The sequence below is a fragment of the Lepidothrix coronata genome, unplaced genomic scaffold (genome assembly GCF_001604755.1).
Source record: "Lepidothrix coronata isolate B3197 unplaced genomic scaffold, Lepidothrix_coronata-1.0 Scaffold130, whole genome shotgun sequence".
NCBI lineage: Eukaryota > Metazoa > Chordata > Aves > Passeriformes > Pipridae > Lepidothrix > Lepidothrix coronata.
In genome coordinates this window covers 1,830,686-1,843,028 of record NW_016690310.1, presented here as the reverse complement: position 1 = coordinate 1,843,028, position 12,343 = coordinate 1,830,686, and the positions used below count along the sequence as shown (strand labels likewise).

The following is a 12,343-nucleotide window of genomic DNA, read 5'->3' as shown; positions in this document are numbered from 1 at the left end:
GGAGATGCTCAGAGGGCTGCAGCACCTCTCCTATGCAGATAGGCTGAGAGAGTTGAGGTTGTTCATCTTGGGAAGAGAAGGCTCTGGCATGACATTCCAGCAGCCTTTTAATACCTAAGGGGGGCCTGTAAGAAAGCTGGAAAGGGACTTTTTACAAGGACGTGTAGTAACAGAAAAAGGGCAATGGCCTAAAACTGGAAAGAGAGAAGGTTTAGATTAGAAATTAGGAGGAAATTCTGGTTGCCTAGAGAAGCTGTGGATGCCCCATCCCTGGAAGTGTTCAAGGCCAGGCTGGATGGGGCTCTGAGCAACCTGGTCTAGTGGAACATGTCCCTGCCCATGGCAGGAGCAGTGGAACAAGATCATCTTTAAGGTCCTTTAGAACCCCAACCAACAATAAAAAATTATGTAGTGCTAGGCAAGATACTGATGATATCCTAATATCTAAAGAGACCACTTCCCCAAAACATACCTGAAAACTATTCTACCACAGACCTACCTTCACTGCTTGCTGACACAGACTTGTGTTTTCAGCTAGTAGACAAATCTATCAATTCCCCGAATCCAGGCCATCACAAGAACAGCAGTACTGACCTCTGTGAACATCCAAGACCCTCCACAGTACTTTGAAAGTGCAAGTGCCACACCAAAAACAATGCTATTGCTTTCTTGAATGCTAATTTAGTTCAACAAAAAGAAACAGTGGGAAAGAGGGTCAGTAGATTAGATTTCAGAAAGAGCACTGTCTTTCAAAGAGTGACCGTATCATCAATGGGTTGCCTGACAGCTTCTATTCAGGTCTTTTACAAACACAGCCAGTGATTCTGGATGTGACAGGCCAGTAACCTGCCCTTCGAGATTGCCACTTCACTGTTGTGAAACTTGCTGCATTATTAGTATTATTACGGGGTCAACTACACCACCTTGAACCTGACAGGTAAACTCCAGCCACAAAAATATAAAGGCATCAATTTTAGTGATAGCAAACAATTTGAACGTTTGTTCTAACCACAGGAGGAAATTTCTGCAGTTGAGTTGCCTTTCACAGATAGGGGAGGGGAAGAAGGGAAGAGCAGGAGAAAGGGTTTCTGACTTTTTTCCCTTGAAAATTAAATTTCTCAGAACTCTATGTTTTTCTATGCTTTAGGCACAACTTTTCTAATAACATGCTGCAGAAGGGCTTGTTCTGAACAGTGCATTACATTCCAAACTGAATGCTGCTCCAGAAACCACACAGGATGGAAGGGAAGGGGCTTATGGGATAACCTGGCAAAATCATTAGATTTTCTTACTTCCTTACTTTCTTACTTTCCCATACTGTAAATCAAATTAGTATGTAAACTCAAGACTAATATTATATTCTAAGACTTCTTCTAAATAATATATTTCTATGTAACATCATTTTTCCCACAGAATTAAAATACTGTACTGTGTGTTTTGAAAATACTTCCTGTTTCTGTGGTAGATAAGGGCTTGCTTTATGCAGGTTACATACAAATATTTTAGTGACTCAGTGCTTTGAGAAGCCAAAAACTAAAGAAATTCTGTGAACATCATCCCACCAAATGAGGACTGAAAAAGGAATAAAAACACAGTCCAGTGTTCATACATTATGCAGAACTGCACAACTCCACAGTAAAATATGGAGGTGGATTACTTTCCCGAAGGAAAACATCTGTCAGCAAAGCTGGGTGCATAAAGAGGAGGGTGTTTGCACACAGGTCTCACCACATTTTGGCAGAACAGGGTACTGACATATGTTGGGTGGCAAGATAACTTTCTGTACTACTTCTTCAAAGATGCCCTAAGGACAAAATGGGCTGAGACATTCCCAAGTCCAAAGGAGGCTTCTTCATCTTCCAGGAGTGCCATGAGTAATACATGGAAATAGAGGAAGAAAAATCTCTCAGCAGTCTCAGTTGTGAAGGTCTTCAAGCTTTAATACATAATCAGTGAATATTTGTAGGAAACAAAAAACAAAACAGACAAACAAAAAAACCCAAATAAAATGAAATACAGCATTCAAATCCAGTAGTGATCACACAAAGTGAAGTAACTTATCCTCTGAATGACTGCAGGATTTGGGGAATTTTTTGGTGTCCCAGGCAGCCTCAAGGAAAACATTGCAAAATCACGGATACTCTTTTAAATGGTTATCATAAGTGTTAAAGGCCAGGAATCTTTTTCATGACCATTCTGACTGTCTTCACAGAAAATTCCAGTACTATGCAAAAAGAGACAAAACCTACCCACACTGTTTCCTCTTCATATCAGCATGTTATATGTAATTATTATAGATAATTTATAGCTCATTAAGATGAAAAGGCATTTGCATACTTTATTGAGTGACAGTGGGACATAAAAATTATATATTCTAGTTTCAAACTACAAAAACTCATATACATGAATTTTGAAAATCATACCAGAGAACAGATGCAGCCCATCAAAAATAAAATTATTATATTTTTATTAAGTAATCTATAATGCTTCAAAAAGCATAAAACAAAATAATGCACCTCTGAAGCAAACTCCCAAACTGCTATGTCAGAAGAAAGCAACCCAAGAGAACTTATTTTACAACAAGCAACCAGGGTAAAAACCTGTGAGAGTCAATCAAATGCTTTAAATCAGTAGATTCCAGCAAACGAGAACATCTGGAGCAGCAAATCGTGCTGCCAGTTTCGGAATGGACAAGACTGTGATTTACTTGAGAACAGATAAACATCCTGTCAGTGTCACAGGAACAGACTGAAAAGCAGGTTCCTATTCAAAGGTAACTTTTCTTAATAAAACTGTCTTTCACTCAACAACTTAGTTAACATTCAGAGCACAGAGCTCTAGAAATAGGTAAGCAGAAAAACACTGATGTACCTTTCTTGGTGAACAAAGGTTGAAGTTATTACTAGGCTGACTAACCTGTCACAAAATACCTCAACACACCGAGTCTTTTGCTTATGTGAGACTGAACACTGATAATTTATTGAAATAGTCACTACTTAATTTGAAATCATAGTTTGGAGTTTCACATAATTGGAGACTTCATCCAGAATATTGTTTTAGTCACTCTGTCTCTATGACTGCATTTTCTATGCAATCAGCACAGCTTCCAAGACAGTAGTTTCTTACTGATAACCACAGAAGTTCCTACTTCACAGTTGGGAACAATTATTCAAAAATTGTTTGGGGAAGAAAGGTTTCAGCAATGTCAAAACAGCAAAAATTAGTTTAATTTTAGAAAGATTCAGTGTTTTAAGAAAAGGCATCTGAAGCAGTGTATTTAAATTTCAGGAATATCTGAATGAATTTCATTTTGCTCAATTCAAATTGACATAGCATTTCGATAGTTACTCCATTTCTTTTTATAAAGATAAACCCCTCAATATCAAATTAAAATATTTTATTCAGCTCAAAAATTATTTCTGATTTACGGCTTCCACATACAACTGCTTTCCACCTTCTGAAAGCTGCCAGACACCAAGGCCACCAAGCACATGCCTGCCCAGCAACACACAGAATCTGCTCAACAGCGGGTGATGACTTTGTGCCTTCATGAAGTAGACTCAGACTTCCCAAAATGTGATAACTCCTGCTCTGTGGAATAACTCTACTTTAAGGTCAACAGTGCATAAAATACATGCCTTAAGCATGTGCCTTAAGCACATACATTTGAAACTTCTTAATCCTTGTCCTGAACCCATCAGAGTCTGACCCCCACACAGACAGCTGTCATCAGAACACCAGCCCATCGCAGGCTGTCAGATTTCTCTCCAAATGCATGGTTCAATGACAAGAAAATTTCTCGTTTATTTTGTTCAAATAAAGAGTAATAATTTTAAAAAACTGAATAATAGCTACAATTTATTTCACTTGTGCCTTCTAAACACTCGGTTTCAGTATAAGGGGGAACTAGTTAAATATTTGCTGCCTGTTTCTTTTTATTTTTTTTTTAACCTTTGCTATTATTGCTTAAAGTCTGTATAAACATAATGCAAAATGCAAAACAGGATTAGTGCTTCTATTGCACAGTACTTATTTTAACTACAGTTGTTATTATTATAACAAACCATCATTTCTAAATACAACAGGCAATGAACTAAGTTCCTCCTGATCTATGTTACACGCTTGCTGGGCTTTTTAACCGTGATGTCAAAAATGAAGCCTTTTTAGCAAGACAATAAACCTGCAAGAAGTAGTTATCTCCCTCATTCTATTATTTATTCCCAAGTCCACTCCTGATTTTTTTGTGTGTGCATGCATTTTAATTGGATGCTCACCCATTACTGTCAAGCAACTTATCTTACTACTTCACACTTTTTTGGTAAACCACAAATACCTTGCTTTCTAAACCCTTTGCATGCCTAATGATAGTGTCTTGCTGGAAAGAAAGGATTATTAGGAAATCAGTAGTGCATCTATTGAAAAGCAAGTGTCAGATTAGCAAGAACACTCTCCCCATCACTGTGAAGGCTTCTACCTCACCCAGCAGACATGTTTAGAACAGAATTGAAGGTCTGAAGCTTTAAGGTCTGCATCTGTCATGTGATATTATAAAAGATCAAGAAAAACTCAAAAGAGACAGATTATACAGAAATAATGACTCTGGGCAAAATAAAAATCAGCTTCCTGACAGCAATTTAGCACCAGCCTCTCTCAAGAGGACTCTCCTACAATTTTATAAACTACATAATCTTAGCTAAAAGACATGCTGTCATCATAAAAGTCAACATTTCCTTTGACCTTCCCTAATGATAATGTGCATTACAATGTAGTTATTCCAGGCTGGAAATCATTCTCATATGGAACACTCCTGTGCCATCTTTCCACTTGAGAAAACAGCTCACCATTCTAAACATGGTATTGTGCCAAGCTGATATATCCATTTCAACAAACCTGCCTGATATTTTCCTCCTTTATCTGATCAAAATAATCCATCAAAATAATCCCAAGATCAGCCTTTCTGGAGTGTTGTGATTGAAAATGTTATCCAAGATAGGTAGAGCTGGGATGAGCAGTTCAGCAGCTTCTCATATTTTTCTGAGACTGCCAGAGAAGGTCCCTTAGGAACCCCTAAATGAAAACGAGACTTACCTACCTTCCATTAAGAATTTTTAGAGATAATTTTGCTGATAGATATTAAAAAAGATTTATTGTCTAATGCTATCACACTTGCTCCATTTTCTGAACAATGTTCCATAGTCTTTGAGACGTTAGTTCTCAACATTAACAAGAATTTCCAAACCACCTAAAAATAAGTGGTTTGGAGGACTTTATACATTTTCAGTTTTCCTTTTACACATTGCTCTCAGCTCTGTCCAGAAAGCTTCTCCTCCTGGATAATTTCTCATGTCTTAATCCACTGACCAGTCTCAAACCACAGCTAACAAAGTGTTATTTCTTCCCACAGCCCGGGCAACCCGATCTCAGCCTCCGCACCTCACACAGAGCCAGACGTGGGGCACAAAGGGACCGTGTCCTGGCTGACAACAGCACTCAGTGGCTGCACCACAGGCCTTCTTCAGCCACCTTCCAAGTTAATTCCAAAGGTCTCACACATAGGAAAGGTACCTCATACCACATTTATCTCCCTGCTTGCGCCTAAATTTTACGCTGGCAAAGGACCAGCTGGTACGTGGCATTTGGGATGGAACAGGGAGTACCCAGAAGCTCAATAACACACACAGCACATGGAGAACAACAGCACTGTTGCTGTACCCAAGAGCTCACCTGTACAGGAGAAATCATCCACACGGACATATCCCGCGACACAGTCACAGCGATAGGATCCAGGCAAGTTAACACACACGGTATTGGCATGACAGTAATGCATCTTGGCAGCACACTCATCAATATCTGCAGGGAAGAACCACCAAAGAAAAAGGTTACATTCAGTGAAAGGACATTGGAGAAAATAAATTCCATTTACAACTCCAAAGGCAATCAAGTTAAACACCAGCATTAAGGAGCAAGGAAAATTCAGCAAAAAATATTTGTTAAAATAGAGCTAAAACACCTGTATCATAGTAATGGGTTCCTTCACACTGTTCTTCTTGAAACACTTTTTTTTTTAACTCTGGAGAAGTACCGCATCTGTTTGGATTTTTTCCTACAATGTTGAAAAACAAAAATTGATGCAGTTTTCAAACACATAAAATAGTGTCAGAAGTATGCCATACTGAAAATCCTAACTCTTAATGCCATAGTAACTCTGTGCAGTGTGGTATTAGTTGCAGTGCTGGTCAGATATGACGTGGCAATGTTTGTCAGGACAATGTAGAAGCAGATTCAACTGCTCAGTTGGACAGTGAGTGCTCCAGACCTCTGGATTAACCCAAGTACTCTGACAGTGCCCTGTCCCTGAAACACAGGAGTTTCTGTGCAGGAGTTACTGGACAGGGCTCTGTGCCACTTCCACATCTCACACAAGCAGAAGACTGAACTGGTCACCTAAGCCCATTTTATGCCTGCTTTGCATCATGTCAAAAGAAAAAACAGATGACTAAGGAGCAGCAAAAACTTGACCCCATACCTCTGCTTAAGCAATCTCTATTGCTCCTGCAAATCCAAAAATCAAAACTGTTTTCCCAAGAGTGACTCAAACCTATCATTTACTTGCCTGTTTAAATATCTCAAAGCTCTGTGATATTGTAAACTGTAAAATCTTCCCCCCTTCCCTCCTTGCAGAACCAGACATTACACTGAAGAATTTTCTTTATTTTTCTCTCAGCAGGATAGATTTTCTGCTTAGCAGCACAGACTTTACATGAAGTAATTCATGGTTTTCAAAGTATTAATTCTAGTGTTACATACGTCCACACAAAGAAAGATGAATCAGACTCATTTTTTTTGTCCCTATTACTTTCTTTTTGGTATTGATTGCTCCCACTCAGGAAAGGTATCAATTGACAACACAGCTGAAGACCCTCCTAGGCTGAAGTACGAGTGAGCTGGTCACCCCACAGTGCAGTCTCTGCCCAGCCATCTGTAGAGCCCAAGCTACAGACTCCCTTCTCCCTCAACACACCATGCTTATGGAGACTCAGCAGAAGTGCTACAAGGCATTAGCACCGTCAGCATTCAGTCCCAGAAGGTGGGGGAGTTTAATTGTGCACATGCTGAGTTCTTGGTTACCTAAATTCCAGTATCCTGCTTAACCTTCCTCAACTGAAGTGGCTGCAGTTGAGATACACCCACATTTTTGAGTCTCTGAAAATGAAACACATGCCAGCTGCACTCACACTTTCCACATTACAGACAGCTGTCCAGCAGGAACTACTAGCTAAATTGCTTCATGTTGGCCAGCAAACAGCTGTCAGTTGGCAGTGATTTCTCACTGCTGCCAAATTGGGATGAATTAGAAATGATGGCCTGGAGGCAAAATACTTTGTATATCGCTGCAAACACCTTAAACTATCTCGTTCTTGCATTTCTGTTGTTTCAGTTGCAGTGCCAGTTGATTAAATGAATTTTAAAAAGTTGGGAGCATCAATATATGAAAGATAAAAGCCACAAAAATTCCTCCCACATGTCTTGTTATCACACCACTGAGTGCTCGAGCCACTTGGGAAACACTCAGGTGTTGACGTGTGTTCACACTGTTCTGCTCACAGACTATTTTTAATAGGCTTTTGGAGCATAGCTTTGAGGAGTTTTGTTCTTGCATATCTAATAATTTTCTAGCATAAAAGGAAAAGGAATAAAAGATGTCTGTAAAGAAAGCAAGAATGTCAAAACAGCAACCAATTCACCTGAAAATTAACCTTATGCACTACTCTTCATCTCCAGCTTCCTCACTGAATTCATTGGACTACACCTCTCTTTCTTCCCCCAAGGAGAAGAGAGAGGATTAAAAATCTCAAAGGTGAAGGAATTTGAACTTTGATTCATTGCAAGAAAGGCCCAGATTGCTGTAACAAAAGATACAAGAATACCCAGAGATAAAAAGAAAATTCACAACCTGTATGAAAATATTACCATGGGAGAATATCTGAAAAGGAGACTAAGGACTTCAAGTGGTGACTTGACTATAAATAGAGGAATTGAGGAAAACTGGCACTGGGTTGCTGCAGAAGTTCTAGAGTCCAGGAAGAAAAAGCCCAGGCCTAAAAAAGGAAGCAGAAGTAACAAAAGATCCATCCCTTCAAACTTTGCCCATTTTCTTTGGCGCATTTTCCATAAACCCTTTCGGCATTTCACATTTTCTTTTATCTTTGCAACATTAGCCTTCTACTAATACACACATTTTCTTTAGAGAGAATAATATTAAGAGGTCAAAACTGGCAACAGAATTTTCTTATTAACGCTTGTAGGGCTACACTAAAACTGTTGTTCTGGACCTCAACTCTACAAATTCTTGTAAAAGGTTAGGTATTCATCACAAAAGGCTTTGGGTTTTTACTTAATGTTGTTAGAGTAAAATCCATAAAGCACACAGTGGTATATATCAGCTCAGCTGTAATGGAACTCAAATTGTGATTCATGTGTACAGATTGCTTGTCGCATTTGAAATATTAAAGCTCATCTTTTAGTGGTCTTTTGAGGTGACAAAAATATATGATTTATGTTTCTCTCTAGGCTGGTGAAGTAGTCTGTTTTTCTTTTAAAAAGGTATACTTATGGTCTTCAAAATGAGACTTGACACAGTATAATGATCATGTACATATCACCAGCTTCCATCTACATAAGTTCAGCTTTGCAACAACAGAGACATTTGGGCTCCAGCTTTTCAGCAAGGACTGTTGTGTTGCAGGGTGGGTTGGCTTGGTGAGGGGTGTCCTACTGGGTTCAAGTGTTTCCTTAATGGATTCATTATCTATACAGAGCTCTCTTTACTGCAGTACTCACATACCCTGCAGCTAATTAGTTATCATCGTTACTCTTTACAGCTGTAAATAGTGTTTGTGAAGTCACAGGCAAATATACATGTACTATCTTTTATTAGTTGCCAGTGCACTTAGCAATGCTATGAGTACACTGGGATAAAATACAAGAAAAATATCTCAGTGGAACCACCTGCTCAGCACCTGAGAGGTGATTTGCCACTGCAGGCACTCATCAGCTCATACCAACCAACAAAACAAGGTGGGCTGGAAAGACAATACAAAGGGTGTTCAACCCATAGCCCAGGAAAGAGGCTTTCTAGTCTGCAAATGTACTTTACAAACTGCCCAAACTCTTTTCATGCCTCACCGTGAATTCTACTGCTAAATATCTGTAATACTGAAAGATGACAATGAGACACCAAATCTCAACTAGAGCATCTTTTTACTATTTGTCCACTCCAATAAGTCACATAAAACCAAAATAATCTCAGCTGTAAAGAGGGCACAGTTCCTATTAATGGCAATGGGAGTTTTGTCCATTTGCCCAAAAGAGAAATGGACCTCTTATTTTCTAAACTCTTAGTCCTGTAATAACCATGAGTGAACAATCTTGAAACAAAGCACTCTCTGCCTCTGGAGTTGCAGACCAATGTTTGCATGCATTCCACAATAATCCCTTTAGTAGTATCATCACCTCTTCTTTGGGGCTTCATTGTTTAACTACTGAAAGACAGTAACATTCAAACCAAAACAAAATGAAAGGAAGCATGAAGTGTTCCAGAGCACTAACAGATTTTGTATTTGTATCAGGATCAATTCCGCTTTTTGCATCTCTCTCCCAATTACTTGCCCTCTGGTTGGGGAGTATATTTTACCAAACTAAATTAGAATTTTTGGGAACACTATAAGGAAATAAAGACAGAAAATCAAAAACAGGAGGGGGAAAAAAAACCAAAAAAGACAGCTTTGCAGAAAGATCTCTAATTCGTGATTATTAAAGTGGCGGGGGGGAAGGAATTCCCCTTCCCTCTTTTTATTCAAGTCAATACTATGCTTGAACTGTATTAGACCCTGGTCTAAATAAGCTGGATTTTTAAAAATGTAAAGTCAACCAGTGTTACTATTTAAATAATATCAAATCTTAAAATATGTTCACAAGCTGATGGAATCATATCAACCAAGTTTCCAAAACAGCAGAGCAAAACAGTGGTGGAGCAAAAGACAGGCCCTAAAATTTCTGTCACCCTATGCTTATGCAAAAATGAACACATGCCTTTTTCACTCCACTGACTAAGCAGCAACCTGGTCATTATATTTACTTGCTCTCCAAATTCTCCCTGATTCTGTCCTCTCCTGCTCTTATCTCCTTTCCACTGCCAGACTCACTTGACTTCATCTCCACTTGCCTTTTTGTTTTTCCTTTTTACCCCACACACTGCCTGTATTCTTTCTGATATATCTCATATGTCTTAGACACCCCATACCTGGTTTTTACCTCTAGCACAGGGCTGGTTTCTCAAACTGTGCAATAGAACCCTCAGGGAGCCATAAAGCATTAGACACAGCAGTCAGCAGTTCCCTGTGAGCTGGCAGCAGCTCAGCTTCCCCCAGTTGCCTGAGTAAGAAAAGACTAATTACTGGCTGCAAATGTTTAGACGAGCCTTAAAACTGTTTACCAACAACTGTTTACCCGTTTCCTCCGTGGCAATTCATGTCCTCCAAGGCAGGGCAGCAATGCAAACACAGGCAACCCTCTGACTTGAGGATGGAGCTGCTGCCCATTCAGAGGCAGGGAAATAACCCAAAACAAGAGCAGATAAGCAAAAGTAAAATTTTCCCTTTCAACAAGGCTGAGAAATATTACCCTAATGTCATTAAGTAACTAATCAGCAAAAAATGCCTTCATAAATTAGGGCTGGTGTAGCATCACCTGGGAATCCATAGGCAATAAAATAACCATCAATAGAATAATATCATTTTGACTTTTAGAGTATCATTAAAATGGTGCAGCCTCTTCCTCTGGGCACAGTGTAAAAGTGCTTTACATTGATATACCTACTTTACGATCAGGACTAGAGTATCAATATTCCAAATCTGCTTTCTGTCTATTTAACTGCCCCTTAGGGATGGAATTTGTATAACTCTTAGTTTAAACAAATAAATAAATATTTAAAAGCACACATTCACATGCAAATCATACTTGAACAGTCACACTTTCCAGCCCTGAAAAAACGTGACATTCCTGAGAAGGACAAAAATAAAAATTCAAATGAAGGTACCTTCCTGGTCTTTATTTCAATAGTCTTAAACACTTTTACCAATCACAGTCAAGAAAGCAACTGGTTATTCTTGAAGAGATCACAACATTTTGCTACCTCTTTCTCAGCTACAGTAGTAAACAATCCACCCAGGAAAGTGGTTGTTTCCTAAAAGCCACCCTGATGAACTTCAGCCTTAGACATTAAAATATTGCCTAGGCACAATACAATCCCCTTCTCCATCCTTGTCAATGCTTACAATAACACACTAATCATTAGCCTCTTCAAGTTATGATTTTTTTGCCTTAAAAAGCAAAAATTAAAAAAATAGAGATTTTCATAACCTGAATCTCAAATGATCTGACCAATTCCCTGATTCTTTGGAGCCAGGGAATTTCATCTATAGTCGTTTTTGGTCATCATTCCTCAAAATAGCACAACCCTATCATGAAAGACAGCACTCAAATTCTTAAATCTTGCTGTCCAGACTATCTAATGTCCCTCTCAGTGAGAAGTTTTTCGTTTTATTTATTCTACTAAATTCTGTTCCTCTCTAAGGAAAACTGAAAACTTGCAGTTCCACTCTGCTTTGTGCTTTCCATCACTACACTGGCAATTTATGATGCATTATTAAAGGTCTGTGCCATTGGTTTGGTGGGATGGGCCCAAAGAGCCTTGAGATCTCTTAGGATAAAAACAGTTTATTTAAATTGAACTTTTCCTAAAGGATCATTTCAATCAGTTCAAAAGCTGCCACTGACATGTTAGCATTTAAGAAAATAAAAGTAATGTGGCCTTGTTCCTAACAGAGAGGAGCTGTTTTCTTAACCCTAAGTGCATTCATTTGATAAACATATTAATTGAAAATGTTCACAGACTTATAAATATTACTTTTTAAAGATGTTTGCAGCTATAGCTCTTAGGGATGGTTGATAACTTATTCATAAGGTATCTCTGATAGTTGCAAATAAATTATTTTTAAAAATATGGAGCCAGAATTCACATATGATAACGCAGCTTAGAGAACACAGATTAAAAATAATCACAGAAAGCAGAATTAAACATTTGGGGAAACAGGTTTTGGCTAACAGCAGCAGCTCAGTCATTTGCTCAAACACGCCAAAGCAACTAGAAAAAAAAAAAAAAAAAACAAGTCAAAATTCTTCTTGTACTATTATAGCAGCTGCTGTGATGTTTAGAACTAACTGAAGTTAAAAAAGATTGCTTTATCCGGGATTATCCAAGTCTTTTAATTTTTTCTTTCTA

General features: G+C 38.6%; 1 protein-coding gene across 4 annotated transcripts in view; it reads right to left on the bottom strand.

The window, feature by feature from the left end:
* The window catches only part of NELL1 (neural EGFL like 1), a 282,212-nt gene that overhangs the window by 134,271 nt on the left and 135,598 nt on the right, over window positions 1-12,343 (bottom strand). For all 4 annotated transcript variants that reach the window (XM_017826814.1, XM_017826815.1, XM_017826817.1 and 1 more), the window contains exon 13: window positions 5,725-5,850. In XM_017826814.1, the coding sequence (XP_017682303.1) occupies window positions 5,725-5,850 (126 nt within the window). The remainder of the gene's footprint in view (window positions 1-5,724; window positions 5,851-12,343) is intronic.